The 24,162-nt window shown below is 40.5% G+C and overlaps 1 protein-coding gene across 1 annotated transcript in view; it reads right to left on the bottom strand.

Moving 5' to 3' along the window:
• TTC6 (tetratricopeptide repeat domain 6) overlaps positions 1–23,398 on the bottom strand; it is a gene marked incomplete at both ends in the record, with an annotated part of 184,150 nt that extends 160,752 nt beyond the window's left edge. The window contains one exon of the mRNA XM_080707135.1: positions 22,586–23,398. Within this exon, the coding sequence (XP_080563261.1) occupies positions 22,586–23,398 (813 nt within the window). The remainder of the gene's footprint in view (positions 1–22,585) is intronic.
• Between the last annotated feature and the right edge of the window lie 764 nt (positions 23,399–24,162).

The following is a 24,162-nucleotide window of genomic DNA, read 5'->3' as shown; positions in this document are numbered from 1 at the left end:
GGATTTTTATCCCAAAAGAGTTATGTCTTGAAAACATTTTATTATTTTGCCAACAATTCTCTATGACAGGTAACCACATCTTACTACACTATAAGGCCAGAAGCAAAACAAGTCATCCAAAAGAAAGACTGAGGGATCGATTGGAGGCCCCATGCTCCAGAGGTGAGGGTGGAAGCGATTACACGCGGTCCCCCTGGAGCAGAGGGCGGAGGGTGGAAATAACATATGCTGGCAGGAATAAGACCTCTCTAGGAAGGAAGACTCTAAAATTGAGAAAAGTCACTCAGAAAAAAAGACAATGAGGAAGAAAACAGGAGAGGAATATTTAAAGAAAATCTTTCCAGAGACCAAATGCTCCCACTAATAGGAGTTCTAGAAAGAGAGAATTAAGGGGGAAGAAAAAGAAAAGATACTTTAAAAGAAATAATAATCAGAGGAAATTTCCCAGAAATGAAGAATGAGTTATGGGGATTAAAGGGCACTGAGGGGCCAGCATGAATGTATGGAAAAAGAACTACATTGTCACGCCGTTGTCAAACTTCGGAACACTTGGCGGGGGACAAAAATAAGAACATCAGTGAATTTTTCACAACTAGGATGCAAGATGGAACTACACTTCCAAATTCCTGAGGAAAATGATTTCCAACTTGGAATTCTACCACCAACCAAATTATTTTTTGTTTGTTTTGGAGGGGTTGTTTGTTTATTCGTTTTTTTGGTACTGGGGATGGAACCCAGGGGCATTCTACCTCCAGGTGACACCCCCAGCCCTATTTTTTATTCTTTATTTTGAAACAGGGTCGCACTGAGTTGGCCTCACTAAGTAGTTGAGGCTGTCTGCAAACCACGATCCTCCTGTCTCAGCCTCTCGAATGCTGAGATTACAAGCATGCACCACCACCACACCCAGCTCAAACTATTAGCTGGATAAAATAATGAAATTCTCGGATGTGCAAAGACACGTATGTACAGATGCACACATGTACATATTTCCCATGTCCAATATTCCCTTTCTCCGAAGTAAGTCAAGAAAGGGAGATATGAGATCCAATCAACAGCTGAAGTCAGATGCCACAGCCATAGAGAGCAACCAAAGCTGATTGCAGCAGGAGCTCAAGGCTCCACAAGGAGCATCTCCTGAAAAGGATGGGAGAAAATGTCTTGTGTGTCTGAATGCATTAGTAAGAAATTTATACTTCTATAAAGACCTGAGTAATAAATTAGTGATGTGCACATAGAAAACTACATAGCATGAAGGGAAACTTTGAAATCAATGACCTCAGAAAAAGGCAGTTACTTGAGAAAAGAAATGCTGCCTGTGATATCTGTCTAAATGTAATATTTCAGATATCAAAAATTATAAGTTACTATATTATAGATACAGTAGAAGATAGAAAAGTATTCATACCATGGATTGGGGGTGGTAGTTAAAACAATAAATCATCATAATAGTAAATCAGATGCTGACTAATATCAGGAGAAATCATAAACTAGAGCATTAAAATATGATTTAAAATATAAAGCACATAAAGCAATATATATGTACATATATATGTACATATATATAAGTTTCTAAAAGGTTGGAAAGCAGTTGTCTATGACAAGTAACTGTGCTATCCAAGCCTAGTACTATACTGACTTTTTCAATTACGTTTCTAAATTACTTTCAGCAAAATAAAATTAAACTTAAAATATAACAAAAAATAAACAGCTCTCATTATATTCTCTCTATCTCTATCTCTATCTCTATCTCTATCTCTTTTCTAGGTCTTTACCCTCAGCACATGAACATCCTATTTAAAAGAATATCCCTATATAACCTCTTTCAGTTACAGTCCAATAGTCCAATTTCTTTTCTATCAGTCAATCTTACTGCAAATTATTCTTGATCTTACCATCTCTCTTCAACCTGCTATAGAGTACTAGGTTAAATCATGTGAAATTGTTGATTTGATCATCTTGCCTACAACACCAGAAGTTTCATATGGTTCACTTTTGTAACACACTGCCATCACCACCACCAACTTCCAAGTGCATCCCCAGAACATCTATTGTCGTATGTTTTACCTGCACCCTGCTCTCCAGCCACAATGTCCAAACCTTAATTTAGACATTCCTTATATCTTTCTAGATTAAGACATCAGCTCCTAAATCTTGCTTCCCACAGTCTGTAGTAACTCTGCCTCTAGAATGATCTTTCTAAATCAATAATTGTATCATGTCACTTCCCTGCTTAAATCGTTCAGTAGCACCCACTGCCATCAGAAGCAAATCTAAACTCTTTCCCATGGTCAGGCACTGACCACCACCTGCCTCCTCAGCTCCTAGCAGGCTCTACACCTCTCCTGACTTCACCTCAACCTTGTACTCTACTTGAGTCATATGAAACAACAGCTTCAACACTGTTCTCATATATATATATATATATATATATATATATATATATATATATATATATATATATAGAGAGAGAGAGAGAGAGAGAGAGAGAGAGAGAGAGAATAGAGATTATATCCCTAATATATGGTGCCTTGGAGATACCTGATGAATATTTATGAAAGGAAAATTAAGTGTTTTCATAAATGACTCAAAAATAAATCATGGATAAAAAGATGATGATGACAATGATGATGATGATAAAAATAGATAAATAGATATTCCATTTCTTCTACCAGCCAAGTGGAAACTGAAAAGGCTGATTATGTTTATTACAGTATTCAAACGGATAGCAACAGGAAACCAAAAATGACTTACAAATTATGCTGGTGGCAGAGCAAGAAAAAATAAGAAAGAATAAAAATAAGAGAAAGAAGAAGAAAAGCAGGGAAGGAGGTGAGTATCCTGGAAATAACAGCTTCATCTCAATTTACAATGTAACTAAATGAAGGAAATTCACAAATATTACAATTCATTCATCTGTGGGCAGGAAATTACTCTCCATCTCCCTTGCTCCCCCAAAATGATAAAAAAAAAAAAAGACTCAGCTGGACGTGGTGGCACACGCTTGTAATCCCCGCGCTTGGGAGGCAGAGACAGGAGGATCACGCAGGTTTGAAGCCAGCCGCGCGCGCGCTGGCTTAGGAGACCCTGTTTCCAAATATAAAATGTAAAAAGAGGTCTGGGAGTGTAGCCCGGAGGTAGAAGGGCTTCCAGGAACCCCAGTACCACCAAAAAAAAAAAAAAAAAAAAAACTTATAGCTAGCTATCTTAGATAATATGTCTACTAGGTACTGATACATCTATTTGTTTTCTGGGGAAGAACCGCATCATTAAGTTTTAAAAGCTGTCCAACCAGTTCTCAAACAAGCACCCCATCCAACAAAAGTTTAATTAGGTTTGGAGTTTTGTTTAAACTGACAGCTGTGGTTCAAAAAGCCCGTAAGGTTAGCATTATAGTTTGCATCTTAAATAATCAAATTGCCCAAAGGTGTTCTGTGGTTCTACGGTTTTTTTTTTTTTATTCTGATTTGCAAAGGACCTGGTTAATAGCTCTATGCGAAGAATATGACTTATTCAAATGCAAGAATATTTTTACAGTATTTCTGAACCAATAAAAACAGGAAGGAAGAATAACAGCTATCCCTCACCTGTTTGCTGAGTAGACATCCAAAAACCACAGGGACCCAGCAGAGACGGGTAACAGGATGTGAGCGAGAGGCCCAGAGCAGCAGAAGAGATGTAGGCAAAGGCCCTGAGGAGGACGCTCACACTTTCCCAGAGGAAAGCTTCCAAGGCCCTCCCTCAGAGGCTGTTTACTCTCACTTTACAAATAATATTACCAGGCTTATTTATCTAGTTTCTAAGCCTGCGGCAGAATAGAAATAAGATATTAGGAAGAGAGCTGTGGGAGAGGGGCTACTCATGGCATACTGAAATACTGTCAAATAGAGACAGCCTCAGCCTGATGGGAAGCAGGAAACAAAAATTACAAAAAGGAAACAAAAGGAGTCAAAGCGCAGCTGAACACAGGGTGTGGAGCACATGCTTCACTCACCCAAGAAGACCTTGGGGCATCACTATGTGACAGAATAGCATAAAGAACCAATATCTAAGATGGTGCCCTGGGTCCCCAAGAAAAGGATCCTCTTAGCATCTCCAAATCCTAGTGTGGGTGTACCCACAATAGGTAGTGGGAATTCAGGGAGGAACCAGTCATACTTTACAAATGGAAAGCATATACAATTCTAGAAAATGTTTCCACTGAAAGAGTAAGCATGAAAGAAAGCATATGTGTCCTTAAAGGACTGAACTTTGAATTATCAAGAAAATTCAGGCTGGGCGTGATGGCACACACTTGTAATCCTAGCATTTGGGAGGCTGAGACCAGAGGATCACGATACCCGGACAGCCTCTGCTACTTAGTGAGGCACTCATAACTTAGTGAGACCCAGTTTCAAAATAAAGAATAAAAGAAATAGGGCAGGGGGTGTAGTTCAGAGTTGTTTGAATGCCCCTGGGTTCCATCCCCAGACCCGCAAAAAAAAAAGAAAGAAAGAAAGAAAAGAAAAGAAAAGAAAAGAAAAGAAAAGAAAAGAAAAGAAAAGAAAATTCAGCATCTAGAATGATTCATTTGCTAAGGAACCCTCATGATAGCACTTACAATGTATTTAAAAATTTAGTTGAAATATATTCTATTGGATTGTGGAAACTAAACTCATAGTTTCAAATAACTGTTCAATAATACATAACACCAAAGACAACAAGAATAATAATAAAATATCCAGAGTTTGGGCTCTCTGTTCCACCACTAACCATATGCACATCTCCTCCTCTGTCTAATGAAAAAGAGATTGTTGAGACATATCCACTGACGTTTCTCTCTAAGCCACATTTCAGTTCTCTCACTTTTCCCCAAATTTGGCCACTGTCAGTCTGTGGCCTCAGGTAAAAGGAACTACCACAGGGCACAAAGTGGCATAAACAAGAGCCACTTTCACACTTTCAGTTTCAAAACCTTTGACCCGGTGGGACAGGAAGAACAGAGGACATGAGAGCTGTCTTGGGAGAACACAAAACGAGTCTATTTGAGTGACATTTATTCTCTTCGCAGTTAATAAAGAGTTCCTGGGCCAGAGGAAGTTGGTGAGCTAGTGATGAAAACGTAGATAGTATTAGGGCCCTCTTATAAGGACCTGCACTCAGCTCTCAGGGCTAAAGCCAAAGGAAACAAGAGGATGTGTTCGTTAAGGTTGGAAAATAGAAATGACCTGGGACCACTTCCCATGGAGACTCTAATATAAATAGCAAGATCCCAGAGAAGAAATGACCATGTGAGTGTCAAGGGAAATGGAGCATCATATAATCTCAGAGTTTACCAGGCCCAGCATGGTGTAAAAACAGCAGAATGACTCCTACAACCTCAAAAATGGCAAACATGGGTAGGAGAGCTGGGGAAATTGGAAGCTCCTTAAAGAGAGGGAAAGGAGCAATGCAAAAGGCACCTATGTGGACTGACAATGTTGGGAGATATAAGAAAAGCATCAAATGGAAGTATGGATACCTTGACAGAGGCATTCTCTTGGCACATGATCTAGGGAAGTCTCTATGTATCCCAGGAATAGAGAGAAGGTCCCCCAAGTTGCCTGGGACCAAGTTTCTGTGGTCCTGATAGAAAAGGAGTGTTAATCAGTTTTTCATCATTATTTCCAAGACACCTGACAAGCACAACTTAGAGAAGGAAAGATTTATTTTGGCTCATGCTTTCAGAGGATTTGGTACATGGCCAGCTGGCTCCATTTCTTTGGGTCTGAGGTGAGGCAGAACATCATGGCAGAGTGCATGATGGAAACTTGCTCAATCTGTGGCATCTGGGAAGCGGAGAGAGGTGGGGACGGGGCTGAGGAGAAGACAAAACCTTCCAGGACACAACCCCAATGACCTACTTCCTTCAACTGGGCCCCACCCTCTCAATACTCCATTCATCCATTGTTATATTTTGGGCTTAAAGTGCCTCCAAGCTCATGTGTTAAGTAGTACAGCCAGGTTTGGTAGCCGGGCATGGGTAGATGTAAGTCCCGAGGGGGTGGCCTTGGGGACTGTCTCTGTCCCTTACCTCCTCTCATTCCCCCATTCCTACCACCATGCATTTTATGGTGCTCCTTTCACATGTCTGGCCGCAGTGGTTTCTGCCGTGGAGCTGGCTGGCCATGGACTAAAACCAGAAGCCAATAAACCTTTCTTCTAAGTTGTGCTGGTCAGGTATTTTGGTCATGGCAATAAAAAAAAATTGACTAAATCAGCCATCAACAGATTCATCCACTGATGATGTCAGAGCCCTCACTATCTGATTACTTCCAAAAAGCCCTGCCTCTGAACACTTGAGCATCTAGACCCAAAACATAACAGAAAGTTCTAATAAGAACTAATTTGAGTTCTAAAAAAATGAAAATCACTCTTGCACATACATATTTTTAGACTGAGATTCATGCTTACTATATACCAAGATAGACTCAATAGCTATAACATTAAAAGGCCAATCAATAGCACAAGTAAAAATATTCTATTGATAACTTTATGGCAACATGGGGATATGGATGGCAATATGGATAAAAGTAACAATTCTCTAGAAATATGAATCATAAAAATTGATCTACGGGAGAAAATTGAAAGCCTGAATAAATTAATAATCATTAAAGAAGCAGAGACAAAAATTTTTTAAAGAACTCCCTTTACCCAGAACTTTAGCCCAGACAAAATTACAGGTGATAATTATCAACCTTTCTAGAAAAAAATAATTCCTCTTTTCTACAGATTATTAAAGGACAGAAAAAGAAAGAAAATATCCATCTTATGTGGCCTATATAACCTTGACAATAAGTTATAGACAGAGACAGTATAAGAAAAAAGTATAGTTTCACTTATGACTACGAATACAAAAGCCAACAGAAATCATCATTGTATAGAAACATTCTGTAATAAAACCAAGAATATTTCTTCATAGTTCAAGATTATTCAGATTGGCTAACAGACTGACTAAAGAGAGATATATTCAACAAATTCATCAGTTATTCATAATGAAAATCTTAGCAAGCTAAGAAAGTGAACTTACAGAGAATATCTATACTCATACTCATAATAGAATATTCAGTGATAAAACTGTAGAAGCCTTTGTTTTAAAGTCAAAAATAAAATCAGGCCAGGTGTGTTCGTGCACACCTGTTATCCCAGTATTTGGGAGGCTGAGACAGAAGGATCACAAGTTTAAAGCCAGCCTCAGCAAATTAGTGAGGCTGTCAGCAACTTAGTAAGACCCTGTTTCCAAATAAAAATTAAAAGAGGGCTAGAGATGTAACTCAAAGGTAAAATGCCGCTGGCTTTAATCCCCAGCACCACACACACACATACACACACACACACACATACACACACACACACACACACACACACGAATAAAATAAAAGAGTTCAAAGACTTTATTGGATATATGAGGAATATATTAAAACCAATAGGGTAATAAACAATTTGAAAATGTAAATAGAAAAGATATCCAAATTCATGAGAGTAATAAAATCTATAAGATGAGGTTTGTTTATGTGTATATATTAAATGTATAGTTTTCATCTTAGCAGAATTTGACATAGTTATTGCATCCTTCCAGAAATATATTCTTTACATGGTTTCCAAAATACTGCACATATTCTCCCAGTTTTCATCCTATGTCAGGCTATTTCTTTTGTTCATTTCATTTCACTCTGCCCATTAACTCTTAAAGACCTTAGATCTCTTCTCCTTTTTAGCTACATTTATCCCCTTGGTTACCTCTTCCAATTTCATGAATTCAATTACCATCTGATCATTGATGATTCCCAGTTTCTTTAACCCTAACCTTATACCTACACCCTAGAATAACCGTCTACTTAACATCTCTATCTGAAAGTGTAGGCAGCTCAAACTTAACATGTTCAAAAGCAACCCCAAAACTGGTTCCACCCTTGGTCAAAATATAACTCCACCAGTTTATTTAACACACACACACACACACACACACACACACACACACACACACCATTCCCCTATCTCCCTCTCCTCTCCTCTTTCCTCTCCTCTTCTCTCTTCTTCTCTCCCTCCTCCTCCTCTTCTTCCTTCTCTCTCTCTCTCTCAAAACACAGGCAACCTTCAAAGTATATGCGGAATCAGACTATTTCTCACATCCTTCTCTACCACACTCCATAGTTGGCTCAAGCCACCATCATCTCACATGTATTACTGCAGTAGGCAATGGTTCTCCTTCCTTCACCACTTTCCATCTCTAGTTTTGTGTTCACACAGTAATCAGATGATCCTTTTGAAATAAGGTCAGATCATGCTGTGGCCCTTCTCAAAACCCTCCAAAGTCTTCCTATGTCACTCAGAGTGGAATCCAAAGTCCTTACTATGGGTAATATTCTCACATCAAGGACCCTCAGCAGGGATGGTACTACCCCCTAGAGACATTTAGAAATCATTGACATGGGGGTGCAACATTTCTAGTTGCCACAGTGGGAAAGTGCTACTGGTACTTAGTAGGTAAGGAGGGCCAGGGGAAACAGCAGACATCCCACAGATCAGAAGACAGTCCCACAAACAAAGAAATGACTGCATCCTGCATAATTCCCACATATTCTAAAAGACTTTCATTGGGGGTATATATATATTTTTTTCATTATCAGTATATTCATTATAAATATATGAAGCCAGAATCTAATTCCACATATGTACTTAAACATAAAATGTTTCCCTAATATAACCTCAACTTTATTATCTAGTAATGCAACTACTGTATCAATTGTGACAACTCTGCCAGAATAGTTGAGTCACCAAAACAACACCTGTCTCATTCTGCATGGTAGCAGTTTCATACAAATATGTACAGAGGATATATGAAATTCATTTTGTAAACCCAGAATCTAACATAATGGAAATAGCAGTGACATGTGAAACATAGGAATAACAAATGTTTCATTAACAAATAGGTTTTAAAATGTTGTTGTCAATCTATATAATTTTGACTACAGTAAAATGACAATTGGGAGGTGGAATCCCATAAGCCAGAGCAGAGATGCTGCGAGACTCCCGACATCGCGGGGCAGACTCCAGACATAGCGAGACTCCAGATGTCACAAGAGGACTGGCATTCCCATGCCGCTAGCTCCACCCCACGACCTTGGCTACATAAATCCCCTCACTTCCTCTCTGCCGTGTCACTCCACCGACTGACTGTGACTCTGCTGACTGACTCTGCTGACCACTCAGTCATCAGTCCCTTCCCCTACAGTCGGCCGACCTCGCCCGAAGGTTCCAGTTTAATTAGAGGCCTTCAATAACTTGGCTAGTGTTTGCCTCCTTCACGACCCCCAACTCAATTTCAACATTACAACTAGCATAGTGCTATTATAGGTGCTCAATAAGTCTCTGTGGAAGAGTAAGTAACTCTTTGAGCCACAGCAGTGTCTACAAAAGATACATCACCTATGGAAACCATACCAGTATCTCTTTTACCCTCTTCCATAGTAATAGAATATGAACTTTGGCACATGGATCCCAAAAAGAGCCTTCATTAGTCATTCTCCTTTTTAACTAGATGTGGCCATGTGGCAAAACTCCAGCTAACTAAATGTAAGCCAAAGTAACAGGAGACCTCAGGCATGTGCTTTCCTTACTTAATGCTTCCCTGCTGGCTAGAATATGGATTTGATAGCTCTGCGGCCATATTGAGGTGACCTTGGGAATGAGATCACAGTCAGTGGAACAATCAAATGGCAAGATGCTGGATCCCTGACTCCATACCATATTTATCCCTCACTAACTGTTTACAGGACCTTTTTTTTACAAGAGAGAAATAAACTTCCATCTTGTCTAAGCAGCAATTTGCATCTTGTCGTTATTACTTGGGGGTTTCTGATTATCTGTACCCATTAGGTAACCATAACAAGTCCTACTGGGACTGCCATCTACTCCTTATTTCCTTGTAACCTGATATTTGGTTAAACTGATTTGGCTTTGTACAACTGACGGTCTATATGAATTATGCATTCCATTTAGCATTTGCAAAGATCCCATTGTAAATGGATATTTAATAAGCCTTTTTACTTAACCCTAAAGAGCAACAGAACAGTCATGCATAAGAAGCCATTATTCAGTAAACTGTTTAATAATCACTTTCCAGAGTAATAACTGATTGTCAAAGACTGTACAAGGAGGCAGGTCTCAAAGCATAATGAAAGCAGAACAATGGAAAATGTCACAGCTGTCTCAATCTTTCATTTCTTCATAACCCCATTTCCAATGATTAAGAGATGAAGAGCTTGCGACTTGAGATGTTCTTGAGGGGAAATTTGGCTGAAATGATGAGGTCTGGCTTTATTATAATCTGCTCCTGTGTGCCTAATAAATTTGTAGTAAGCCAAGCAAAGGACAGGAATTTTATTGATTGTATTATCTGTGAGGGCTACAGAAAAGATAGACTACTTTTTTAAAAGGTAGGGGAGGGTTGGAGGGTGCAAGGTATTTTGCTTATTGCCAGGATGGAATAAATCTGATGGCCAGTGTGCCAATGTATAGTTGGCCTCATGAACCTGGCAATCCTGTAACCTGCTCTAATAATATCCAAAGCATTGACTTCTCCTTCTGGCTTTTGAGAATTCCTGGTGAGATGAGTGACACACCCAATTCTCTCAAAGCTGAGAATTATCAACAAAGTCCTAACTCACCAAAAGTAATAAGATTTTAAGTAAGTCATAGCAACACTTTCTTCTTCCCAGTAAACGTGGGAAGTGGACTTTCAACCCTATACCATTGGGCCAAGAAGAGAAAGCACTTCTGTATATTCACTTCTGAGAGTAGTTCAAAGATTTCCAAAAAATATAAGGCTGGTAAGATTAAGGAAAATCAGGCCAGTCTACTATTTGGCCTTTTTATGACATGAGAGATGAAAGATAAAGGAGGTTTTATCTTATATTCACAGTAGCACTCTCTAGTTTGTCAGAGCCGGTGGATTTTGACCGAATGTTACTGATGAGTGGTCCTATGACCAACTTATAATGTCATCACTGCATTTGCCCCACCTGCCTCCTTTCACTTCAGTGACTAAGTGCGGCATCTTAGGTGCCCGGCTCGAGTCCCATCCCACACCCACCGCCTTTACCAACATTACAGACTCAGTGAGCAAACCCCTTGGTTTTTTAGGACTTTCTGCTGGCCCATGTGTGCTGGGCTCAGAAGCTCCAAGACTCCAAGCAAGAGTCCATGGGGCCATCCCAACACAGGAAAGCACAAGGGTTCCTCCCACTAATGCAGAGATTTGAAAGCAGAGAGCTCATGGGGAGAAACAATTCTGGATATATGAGCTCTAGGTCTCAGGTAGGGAGGGAAAAAGGAAGGAAAGATGGGAAAAAGAAAACTTCTGGGCTGGCTGTCAAAAGAACTGTATGGTTCTAGTCCCAAATACGTTAATTAGCTGCATGGCCTTGCAACATCACTTTCTCTCATTGGGTCTTAGTTTCATTATTTATAAAGTGTGTATGTGTGCGTGCATACGCATGTACCCTCTGCTGTGTGTGTGTGTACATATTTGTACTAAGAATTTAGACAGGTTTATATATGTGTGTACATATATACATATATACATAGACCCTTCCAACTCAATTTTAGAGGAGAACCAGGGTAAGAAATATTATAGGGGAGCAGAAAGTGGTGGCACATGCCTATAATCTCAGTACTTAGGTGGCTGAGAAAAAAATTTCAGGTTGAGGCCAACACACAGTAGCTTAGGGAGACTCTGTTTCAAAGTAAAAATTTAAAACAGTGCTGGGGTATAGCTCAGAAGTAGAAAACCCCTGGGTTCAATCCTTAGTACCACAAAAAAGAGGAGAAAGGGAGAAGAGAAGAAAGAGGGGAAATGAAGGAAGGAAGGCTGCCTGGCTATAGGAAAATCTATCACCAGAGCTCTGAAAATTCTTTTCCATATGAAAACAAAGTAAAATATGCCAAAGGAAAAAAGTATTAAATAAGAACTATTTTTTAGCTTTGATGCAATAGACTAAGAAATTCACCTTTTTCCTACCATGATCATAAAAACTCAAGAAAATAAATGTGGTTAATTTTGTCAAGCCATCCCTCTCTACTATGGTAATACCAAGATTCCGCATATTCTGGAATGGACTAAGGCTCTTATAAAAGAATAATTCCTCTTAAAACAAAACATATATCCCACATAACTAGAAAATATGCTGTACAGTCTACTCCACTGTTTTCATTTGGGATAAGAGATGCTTAAACATGATTGTGGTTGGCTAGTTCTCAAGATTTTGATATTATTGTCAAAACTGTTTATCTACCCATCCTTAAAACCCACATGTTTACCTATTCTGCTTTAAAACAAACACTGTAAAGAATACAGCTGCCTAGCTGCAGGCTGTTCAGAGCTACAGAATGGCTGCCTTCAATCACAACCAAATACTGTACTTTTCAGCAAAAAAAGAAAAATAAACAGCTTCCCATATACAATAAGTGTGTAACCTAACTGGGATAGTTAGATGATTCAAGTTACCGTCAAGGAAGCCATATTAGTCTAAGCCCTGACAACAACTTTTATATGTGGAACAACTGTTTTAAATTATATAAGCTCTTTCCTCTTTTGTTTTACACGAGACAAAGGAAAATCATGACTTAAAGGTATCATAAAAATTGCCCTGAAAGTCGACTAACACTCTACAGTGTTAAGCTGGCAATTGGTGCGGGATTTTTATTACTATCCAGCTAGTGTCACCTCACCTCCCACTCAAGGAAATGCTAAGGCCCTGGATAAGTCCTTAACATTTAAAAGCATTAAGATCTACATTATGAAATAAAAATGAAACTGAGCTGTTTTAAATAACAATCCACAAAGTAGTGAAAAGATGACTTATCCTAAATATCCAAATAACTGTACTTGAAATAGACAGAAAAAGCAGTTACTGTTCACAATATTTTTAAATTCTTCACTTTACCTCACATGTCCAGATCTTGCTTAACCCCTGGTGTGTATGAAAATGGACCACTTTCAAGATGCAGATGTGCCTGGCCTTTGCCCTTTAGATTCTAAATGAAAAATTTGATGACACAAATAAGCAATAGAAAGAATCATTGTTGCATCTCATCTGCATTAGCCAAAACAGAAGATGAGTACATTTGGATTCTACAGCAAATTTACACTTCACTGTTCAACACTACATCCCAATCTTTAAAAAAAAAAAAATCTTACAAAAATTAACCACACTTGTACCCAAGAAAGAATAAGTTTGAGAAAATAACTTCTAGCGTGATTCAAAATCGTGGCTATAATCATACTAAAGAATAGACTCTTCATGCAAGAACTAATATAAATATCATATTTTTTCATTTGTAAAAATGAGAAGTACAGAAAATTTTGTATTACTGAGAGCATCCAAATGTGAGACGCTTTAAAACTTCACAAAAAAGAAAACTGTAAGTTAATTTGTTAATAATCGGGAACTTCTTAATCACTATATCATTTGTACTAGCATAAGCTGGGTGTGCACCTGTAGTCCTATCTGCTTGGGAGACTGAAGCAAGAGGATCATATCAGTCTACACGTTTGGGCAACACAAATTTTACTCAGCCTAAGGAACATAGTGAGTCCCCCATCTCAAAAAATAAAAGCAAGTCAGGCATGGTGGTGCACACCTGTAATCCCAGTACTTGAGAGACTGAGACAGGAGGATCGCAAATTTGAGGACAGCCTTAGTAAACAGTGAGGCTCTCATCAACCTAGTGAGACCCCGTTTTCAAATAAGAAATAAGATTGCGCCGGGTGTGGTGGCGCACACTTGTAATCCCCACGCTTGGAAGGCGGAGACAGGAGGATCGCGCAGGTTCAAAGCCAGCCACGCTGGCTTAAGAGACCCTGTTTCCTAATAAAAATATAAAACATAGGTCTGGGAGTGTAGCCCGGAGGTAGAAGGGCTCCCAGGAACCCCAGTACCACACACAAAAAAAAAAAGAAATAAAATTGGGCTGGGGCTATAGCTCTAAGGGAGAATACCTCTGAGTTCAACCCCTTGTGCAACAAAAAATAAAATAAATAAATGTAAAATACAAAGAGCTATGGTGTGCATTTTACCAGTTTTTCCTATGGTAAAATTGTGCAAGATCTTAATACAGTCTCCAACAAGGATATCAACAATGATATAATCCAGATACAAAAACATTTACAACACCACAGGATTTTTTTTATGTTGCCCTTTAAAGCCACACATACTTCCCACTCGCACTTCCTCCACCTCAAGTCCAACCTCAGTTGGTGCCAACCACAAATCTGTTCTACATTCCTGTAATCCTGCCATTTCAAGATTACTGTGAAAACAGAACCACGCGGTACGGAACTTTTGGATACTGCTCCTTTTGCCTCAGAAAAATTCTGTGGAGACTCATCCAAGTTATTTCATTTCTTTTTGCTGCTGTTTCTTGAAGGACATGTGGGTTGTTTCCAGCTTAGGGTTATTATTAGTAAAGTTAGTATATGCATTTGTCTCAGATTTTTGTGTGAACATTTTCCTTTCTCTTCAGTAAATCTCCAGGAGCGCAATTGCTGAGTCGCCTGGTGCTAGCAGGCTTACAGTTTGTTTATTGTTTGTTGTTTGTTTGTTTGTTTGTTTGTATCCTGCAGATTGAACCAAGGGGCGTTCCACCTCTGAGCTACACTCTACACCCTTTTTATTTATTTATTTTATTTTGAAACAGAGCCTAAGTTGGTAAGGGTCTCACTAAGGTGTGGAGGCAGGCCTCTTGAAATCCTATCTCATCCTTCCAAGTACTGGTATTATAGGTATTCACCACCACACCTGTTTTCCAAAGTGTCCATAGCATTTTGTTTTGTTTTGTTTGAGGTACTAGGAGTTGAACTCAGGGGCTTTCTACCTGCAAGGTACCGACAGCAAGGTTTTGTTTTGTTTTTTATTTTATTTTATTTTTCACGGGTCTGGGGGTGGAACCCAGGGGCATTCGACCTCCAAGCTACACCCCCTGCCCTATTTTTTATTCTTTATTTTGAAACTGGGTATCATTGAGTTGTTGCAGAGGGCCTCACTAAGTAGCTGAGGTTGTCCCCGAACCGTGATCCTCCAGTCTCAGTCCCGAATGCTGGGATTGCAAGCGTGCGCCACCACGCCCGGCTTTTGTTTCGTTTTGTTTTGAAAAAGGGTCTCGCTAAGTTGCTGAGAGTCTCACTACTTGCTGCGGCTATCCTTGAACATGTGATCCTCCTGTCTCGTCCTCCCAAGTACTAGGATTACTAGTGGTTATTGCCACTTCTAGCTTTGTCATAGCATTTTATATTCCCACCATATTCAGTATTTCTGAATCCTTGGCAGAGAATGGCATTGCCACTTGTTTTTATCTTAGGTATTCTGACGTGTGTGCAGTGATAATCTCATTAGAGATTTATTTTGCATTTTCTTAATGGTGAAGGACATTGAACATCTTTTCATAGACTCATTTGTGATCTGTATATCCTCTTTGGAAAAATGTGTGCTCATCCCTTTTGCCTGTTTTCTACTTGGGTAGTTTACTATTAAGTTTTTAAAGTTCTTTATAAACTTTAAATATCAGTCATTTGCTAGAAATATGGTTTGCAAATATTTCCTCCCAACCTGCAGCTTGTCTTTTCAGTCTCTTTAACAGGATCTTTTGTAGAGAAAAAAAAATTAGGTAGAATCCAAATTTTCAATTTTCCCCCTATGGATCTTGCTTTTAGTGTCAAATCTAAGTACTCTTTGCATCGCCCTGGATCCAGAAGCTGTTCTCCTATGGTTTTCTTTTTTTTTCCAATTGTTTCATTTAAGTCCATGATTCATATTAACTCCTTTTTGTAGAAGGTATCATATGTCAATAGACGTTCATGCCCTGGATCCAGAAGCTGTTCTCCTATGGTTTTTTTTTTTTTTTCAATTGTTTCATTTAAGTCCATGATTCATATTAACTCCTTTTTGTAGAAGGTATCATATGTCAATAGACGTTCACTTTTTTGCCTGTGGATGTCCACTTTTTTCATGACTGCTGAAAAGGCTATTCCTCTTCCCCTGAATTGCTTCCGCACCTTCGTCCAACTAGTTGTGTGGATCTACTTCTGTGTTCCACACCCATGTATCTGTCTTGCCACCAAAACCACAGTCTTGATTACTGTACCTATATAAATCTTGAAATACAGTACACTAATAACTATCATTTTATTCTTTTTTGAGGTTGAAGTTGTTTTAGCTATTCTATTCCCTTTGTCTATCCACATAAATTTTAGAATCTATCACTAAATACAATAAAATTTTCTGGGATCAAATGGCTTCAAGTATACTTTTCTTAAAAGGAGATATATTGTCCCACCCCCAGTACCACAAAATAATAAATAAAAGGCGATATATTGTTCCTTATTTCAGTGATCCAGCTGTTATAACATTAGGTTTCTGCTGTTAGATTATTGATCTAATATGTGTTCTTTATCCTAATGTACACATCTAGTGCTATAAATTTTCCTCTCAGCATCACTTCAGCTGTGGCCCACAAGTTTTTACCTGTTTTGTTGTTGTTGTTGTTGTTGTTGTTGTTGTTTGTGGTGCTGGGAATTGAACCCAGGGGCATGCTACCTCTGGGCTACACCTCCAGCTCAATTTTTTTATTCTTTAGTTTGAAACAGGGCCTCACTAAGTTGTGGAGGCCCTCACTAAGTAGCTTAGGCTGGCCAAAAACCAGGATCATCCTGTCTCAGCCTCCCAAGTACTGGGATTACAAGGATACACCACCACGCTCAGCTCTGTTGTATTTTTTTAGCTCATTTATATTATTTTTAACTCATTATGTTATTTTCATTTCCCTGAGACTTCCTCTTTGACTCATAGGATATTCAGAATTGTATTGTTTAGTTTCCAGGTATTTGAAGATTGTTCTATTATCACTGTTATTTATAGTTTGATTCCACTGAAATCAGAGAACACACTTGGTGTGGTTTAATTCCTCCATATTTGTTGAAATTAATTTCATTATTTCATCAATCTTTGTGTATGATTCATGAGCAGTGGATAAAAATTTACATTTGCTGTTGATGGAAGTAGTCTAAATATGTGGTTTAGATCCTGGTGGCCAATGGTAGTGCTCTTCTATATCTCTAGAGATATTGTCTAATTTATCAAGTATTGAAAGAGGAGTATTAGAGTCTTCAACTATGATCCTGGATTTGTTTGTTTCTTCTTTCAGTTCTTGCCTCATATATTTTGTTATTTGGTACATACACCTTTAGGATTGCTTTGTCTTCTTGGTGGATTTGTGTTTTTTGTGGGTTTGTTTGTTTTATGGTAGTGGAGATGGAACCCAGGGGCATTCTATCTCCAAGCTAGACTCCCCATCCTATTTTTTATATTCTTTTATTTTGGAACAGGGTTTCACTGAGTTGCAAAGGGCCTTACTTACTAGCTGAGGTTATCCATGAACCACAACACAATCCTCCTATCTCAGCCTCCAAATGCTGGGATTACAAATGTGCACTACCATGCCTGGCTTCTTGGTGGATTGATCCCTTTCTCATATTATATGGTCTGTGCCTTTGATACATTTTTTGGCTATGAAAACTATTTTACCTGATATTATATAGCAACTTCTGCTTTCTCTTGGTTAATGTGTGCTTGCTATATTCCCCCCTTCAAATGCTTTACATCATCATATTTTAAAGGAGTTCTTCTAGACAATACAAAGTTGGGTCATGTATTTAACCCAATCTCTGTCTTTCAACTGGTATATTTAGACCTTTACACTGAATTCAGTTACTGATGTATTAGGATTTAAGCCTGCTATTTTATTTTCTTCTTGTTATTCAACTTCTCTCTCTCTCTCCTTTCTCTCTCTCTCTCTCTCTCTCTCTCTCTCTCCCTCTCTCTCTCTCTGTATTGACTTTTACCTGCCTTGCTATAGATTGCTTAACAGTTTTTAGAATTCTGTTTTGATTTATGTATAGTATTTTAATGAATCCCTTTAGATTTTCCAGTAATTGCTCTAAGTAATAAATTATATATACCTAACTTCTTATAGTCTACTAGATGATCACTTCCCAGTTAGAGTAATACATAAAAACCCTATCTCCACTTTGTCCCTACATCTTTCCCTATTTATAAACACCTACAATGTTTTCTCTAAATAAATTTAGAACCATATCAAACAGTGTCATAATTCTACCATCAACCATCAAATATAATCTAGAAAACACAAGAGGTGTCTATTGGCTATACCCATAGTTGTTTATTGTGTTCTTTCTTCCTTCCCAGTGCTGCAAAAATACTTTTGTTTCCTTCCTATTTAGAGCATTTCCTTTAGCCATTCTTTTAATGTAGGACTGCAAGAGACAAATTCTCTTCACTTGACTTCATCTGACAATGTCTTACTCACCGCCCCACCCCCTTGATTCCTAAGGGATAATTTCACAGGGAAACAGAATTCTGAGTGGACAGTTCTTTTCTTTAGCACTAGAAAAATGTGCCAACTACTTCTGATCTACATGGTTTTCTGATAAGAAATCTGTCATTAAAATTGGTTTCCTCTGTAGGTAACCTGGTTTCCCTCTATTTTCAACTTATAACATATATTTTGGCAAGAGATTTTTTTTTTCCAGTTTGGGATTCATTTAACTTCTGGAATCTGTAAGTTTGGGGCTTTTTCCAAACTTGGGAAGTTTACAGCCATTATTTCTTTGAATGCTTTCTCTGTCTTGCCTTCTTTTTTCTTTCCTTCCAGGACTGTGATAACACTGAGGTTTTATCTTTTGTTGTTCTTTTTGTTGTTCAGAGGTCCTATCTTTTTCTTTTTTCTTTTTTACTTTTTTTTTTTTTTGAAGTGCTGGGGATGGAAACCAGGGGCATTCTACCTCCGAGCTATACCCCCCAGCCCTATTTTTTATTCTTTATTTGAAACAGGGCCTCACTGAGTTACAAAGGGCCTCACTAAGCAACGGAGGCTGTCCATGACCTCAATGCTCCTGTCTCAGCCTCCCAAATGCTGGGATTACAAGCATTCTTCTTCCCCAGCTATTTTTTAATTTATTTTATTTTATTTTCTCATAGTCTCCCGATTTTTCCACTGGGGATGAGTTGTATTGTTCAATCTTCAAATTCACTGATTCTGTTTTCTAGCCTCTCCATTCATCTGCTGACCCCACTTGTTGAGTTTTTCTTCCAATTATTATATTCTTCTGCTTCAACTCTTTTCTTTGGTTCTTGAGACTTTCTACTTCTCTGCTAAGACTTTCTATTGTTTTTCATTGGTTTCAAGTATGTGCATAATTGCTTGCTTAAGCTTGAGAGCTGCTTAAAATCTGTCATATAATTTTAACATCTCTGTCATTTTAACGTTGGCATCTATGGATTGCCTTTCTTTTCAGTTGAGATGTTCTTGGTTCTCGACGAATGATTTTCTACTGAAACGAATGCTTTTTCTTTGAAATTCATTTGGTGTCTGGATCATATTTTAACTTTCTGTTGTAGATAGCTTCCTCTGAACCTACTCTAAGAGGGGAATTTGTGGTAGGAAAGGCACTGCCTCATAACTGCTAGGTAGGAATAAATTCAGCCTCTGTTGGCACCAGGGGTAGGAGCCTCCTTGTTACTGTTGGGTGGGAAAAGAGGAGTTCTTCCAGGCTTTTGTTGACAGTAACCTGGCTGGAGGATATAAGAATATCTCATTGCTATTTCTTGCGTGGTCTCCAGGGAACCCACCACATGTGTGGAAAAGATGGCCTCTTCATTGCTGGGCAGTGCTGAAAGTCTGGATTCTTCACTGACACCTCCCCTTCTTATTTCAAGGAACTGAAGCAGCAAAAAGAGGATATAAAGGAGAAATGAATAATTCTGGCAAAACAGAATTTACCGTTCTATTATTCGTTCTTTATTTGATATGCTTCCTTTATATCTCTAATTCTGTTTGAGCTCTTCGAAAATGTATTCTTTCTTATAGGCCCCTGGACTTATTCAGGAAGTAAGAATACATATGGTCCAAATTCAAAGCATTTGTGACAGTCTGCCCACAAACGTTAGGTCAAAAATGACACCGAACACTCTAGTTCACATGTGCCTTTGTTTCCCTTGAAGACCACAATCCTTAAATCACAGCCAAGAGTGTATTCGGTGGCTGACACTATCTTAAAGACAATATGGTGGCAGTAGTCTGCACACTAATAAGAGAGGTGGAGCTGCAGTCAAGAGCAGTAGCAGAATCTTCATTCCTCTCACTGTCATACTCAGTGTCATTCTCAAAAAAGACTTTTCTTTGTCTCTCTCTCTCTGTCTGTTTATTTCTTCCCTTCTTTCAATGTGGAGCTCAAGTTCCCTTCTTACTATTTTTGCCTTGATTGTCCCCATCAGAGCAAAGTCCAGTATAATGAACAAAACATCTTCAACATAAATATGACCCTATCTAGCTTTGCTTTCTACAGGAGATATATCACAGTCAAAAAATGGATTTCCTGGACAGGATTCCAACCTGGTCTCTGGGGTGAGACTGCCTGAGTAGAACCCCAGCTCTCTCATGCACTGGTTGTTAAAACAGTGCACCAATTCCTTAGCCTCACTAAAGCTAGAAGGCCTCTTACCCAAACCCAGAGCACTGGTATCTCTCGGCCTGATGTGGTTGTTGTCGGGACAAAAATGCACATAAAGTATTCCACAGGGCTTTGCCCACGGTAAGCACTTGTAAGTCTCGATAATTGGAAAGGCCTAGGAAATACATTTTAAATGCTCCAAGAGAACTGTTTTACTGAAAACAGAATTCCGATAAATTAATTTTCATAATAGTAATAAATTGACGTGTGTGTGTGTGTGTGTGTGTGTGTGTGTGTGTGTGTGTGTTACTGAGGGTGGAACCCAGGGGCCTTCTACCTCTGGTCTATACTCCCAGATCTATTTTATATTTTATTTGGAAACAGATTCTCACTAAGTTGCTGAGAGCCTCACTAAGTAGCTGAGGCTGGCTTCGAATCTATGCAGTCCTCCTGTCTCAGCCTCCCAAGTGCTGGGATTACAAGCCTGTGCCACCATGCCCGGCTTAAATATTGACCTTCTAAGGATATAAATTCCCTTCTACTATAACTCACTTGTTGTTGTTGTTGTTGTTGTTGTTGTTGTTGTTGTGGGGTTTTTTTTGGTAGTGGGAATTGAACCCAGAGGCAGTCTTATTTTTTAGTTTTAAACAAGGACTCATTAAGTTACAGAGGGCCTCACTAGGTAGCTGAGGCTGGCCTCAAACTCCTGTCTCAGCCTCCCAAGTACTGAGATTACAAGCATGCATCACCGTGTCCAGCTAATAAGGCTAAACTAATAGAAAGAATGAGTTTTTTTAATATAAAATGCCTATTTTGTTATTTCTACACTAAATAAATCACAAAGTGTTTGAAAGGGAAGGTGACTTGTGATGCATTATTCAGGTCTTGAGCTAATATCCTTTTTTTATGGTATTGGGGACTGGGGATTGAACCCAGGAGAATTTACTTCCAACCTATACTCCCAGCCCTATTTTTTATTCTGAAGCAGGGTCTAAGTTTCAGAGAGCCTCACTCAGTAGCTGAGGTTGGCGGCAAACCTGCCATCCTCCTGTCTCAGCCTCCCAAGCACTAGACTTACAAGCGTGCACTCGACTGCTAATATCCTTTTTATCAGTTTCTGGCATAATCTCCCAGTTTCTTCCACTTTAAAAAGAAGATATGCCATGAGTGGTGGCACACACTTGTAATTCCCGTGCTTGGGAGGCTGAGACAGGAGGATAGCACAGTTTGAAGTCAGCCTCAGCTACTTAGTGAGGCTCTCAGCAACTTAGTGAGACCCTGTTTCCAAATAAAATATAAAATCTCAGCAACTTAGTGAGACCCTGTTTCCAAATAAAATATAAAATAGGTCTGGGAATATAGCCCGGAGGTAGAAAGCCCCTGGGTTCCATCCCCAGTACGAGGAAGAGGAGAAGGAGGAGGAGGAGGAGGAGGAGGAGGAGGAGGAGGAGGAGGAGGAGGAGGAGGAAAAACAACAACAACTAGAGAACCAGACAGCAGCAGCAGGAGGAGGAGGAGGAAGAAGAAGAGGAAAGGAGGAGGAGAAAAGGAGGACGAAGAAGAGGAAGAAGAGGAGGAGGAGAAGGAAGAAAAATGGAGGAAGAGGGGAAAAAGAGGAAGAGAAGGAGGAGGGGGAAGAAGAAGAAGAAGAAGAAGAAGAAGAAGAAGAAGAAGAAGAAGAAGAAGAAGAAGAAGAAGAAGAGGAGGAGGAGGAGGAGGAGGAGGAGGAGGAGGAGGAGGAGGAGGAGGAGGAGGAGGAGGAGGAGGAGGAGGAAGAGGAAGAAGACGAGGAGGAGGAAGAAAAATGGAGGAGGAAGAGGAAGAGAAGGAGGAAGAGGAAGAAGAGGAGGAGGAAGAGGAAGAAGACAACCACGACGACGCACTACCCTGAAGGGGAATTCAAGACTCGACTAAAGATACAAAGCTGAGTACCACCTCGGTGCTTTGTGGACGACATACATCCTACGCGCACTGAATAAAGATACCCAGGACGAACACGAGCGCGCGCGTGCGGGGCGCCACCGCCCGCTGGCCACCTACTTCCATCTTGATGTCGTAGTTCTGGCCCAGGATGCTCTGTATGAGCTCTTTGATGGTGCGGTCGGCGGCCAGCTGGGCCTCGGACTGCAGCGAGGCGATGATCTCCTCGATGGAGGTGGGCACGGCGCGCGCGGGCCGCGGGGCGGGCTGCGCCGCCTCCCGCGCCTCGGCCGCCGGCTCCCGCGCCTCCTCCGCGCCGTGCGCGCGGATCCTCACGCGGCGCCGTCGCCCGCCGGCCTCGGGGTCGCTGTCCTCGCTGCAGACGGAGCTGGCCTTCCTGTCCTTGGGCCGGCGCGCCTCCGGGGCCGCCGCCTCCTCCGGGACGGCCGCCCGCGCCGGGGCCGGGCGGAGCGCCCGCCGGGACGCCGCGCGCCTGGGGGCGCCGGGGCCGGAGCGCACCCGGGGCCGCGAGGGCCAGCCGGGCGGCGGCCGCAGCTCCACGGGCCGGGCGGTGCCGGCCCCCGCGGCGATGGCCGGCGGCTCCTGGCGGCGCCGGAGCCGCAGGAACGCGGAGCTGCGCAGGTAGAAGTCCCGCGGGCAGAAGGCGCGGGTCCCGGCGGGCGCGGGCGGCTCGCCCCCGGGCGCCCCCTGCAGGGAGGCGCGGGCCCTGCGCCGGCCCGACCCCGCGGGCCCCGCCGGGCTGGGCACCTGCAGGCCCGAGGCCCAGTCTTCAGCTGCAAGTGGCCTGGAGGCCAGCTTCTCCTTGAAGCGGAGGAAATCCTTTCTCGTTTCCTGGCGAAGCTTCTCCAGCTCTTTAAACAGAAAGGATTCTTCTCGGTATTTCAGTCCAAGGTGCTTCGGGATGGTGGACATCTTGGCAAATGTGATCTGTAAAATAACCCCCAAAAGTTACGTGTCTGCGTGTGTGTTTCATATATATTGAGTTATGTGCTATCAAATTAAAATACAGATGAAGTTGGTTTGTATATATAAACTCATATATAAACTCATATTATATATATAGAGAGAGAAGAGAGAGAGAGAGAGAGAGAGAGAGAGAGAAAGAGAAATGTTTCTGTTGATAAAATTTCAGTTCAGCGAAGCTCCTAGTGATAGAATCTCACTGTGCTCCCTGAAGCACGAGTGGGCAAAATGAGTAAATAATTTTATAACCCTCTTTTGACCTTTTCACCCAAACCATGAAAACCCTCTAAAGCAGTAATTTTTCTCAGGGATAATTCCTCCCCCTGTTGATCAATTTTTAACATTTTTTTAGAACTATAATTCAATGTCCCATTTCCAGGCAAGAAAGACTCCACTAGGCCTAGGCATAGATAACCAGTCACAGGCCCACACAGTCTAAAGCAGCCCTATGAACAGAGAGTAGCAGTCAGCTACTGTGGCCTGCGTCCTTGATCCAGCCCAAAAACACAGTTTTCAACTATTCATAGTTTTTCAAAATACTGATTCATAGCCAAAAATTTTAAGTTAGGAGATTTTTCACACAAGAATTCAGATTTGCAGTTTTCTAGGTGCCTAAATAAATAAATAGCAAGGGCTCTAACAAGGCAATGGTCAGACCCCTGTTCTTTGGCTGGATAAGTGTCCCCTGGTCCTTCCCCACCTGGTCCCAGGGT

Source organism: Muscardinus avellanarius (assembly GCF_963383645.1).
Source record: "Muscardinus avellanarius genome assembly, chromosome: 12".
NCBI lineage: Eukaryota > Metazoa > Chordata > Mammalia > Rodentia > Gliridae > Muscardinus > Muscardinus avellanarius.
Note: the sequence above shows the minus strand (reverse complement) of the source record. Positions and strands in the feature narration are given on the sequence as shown.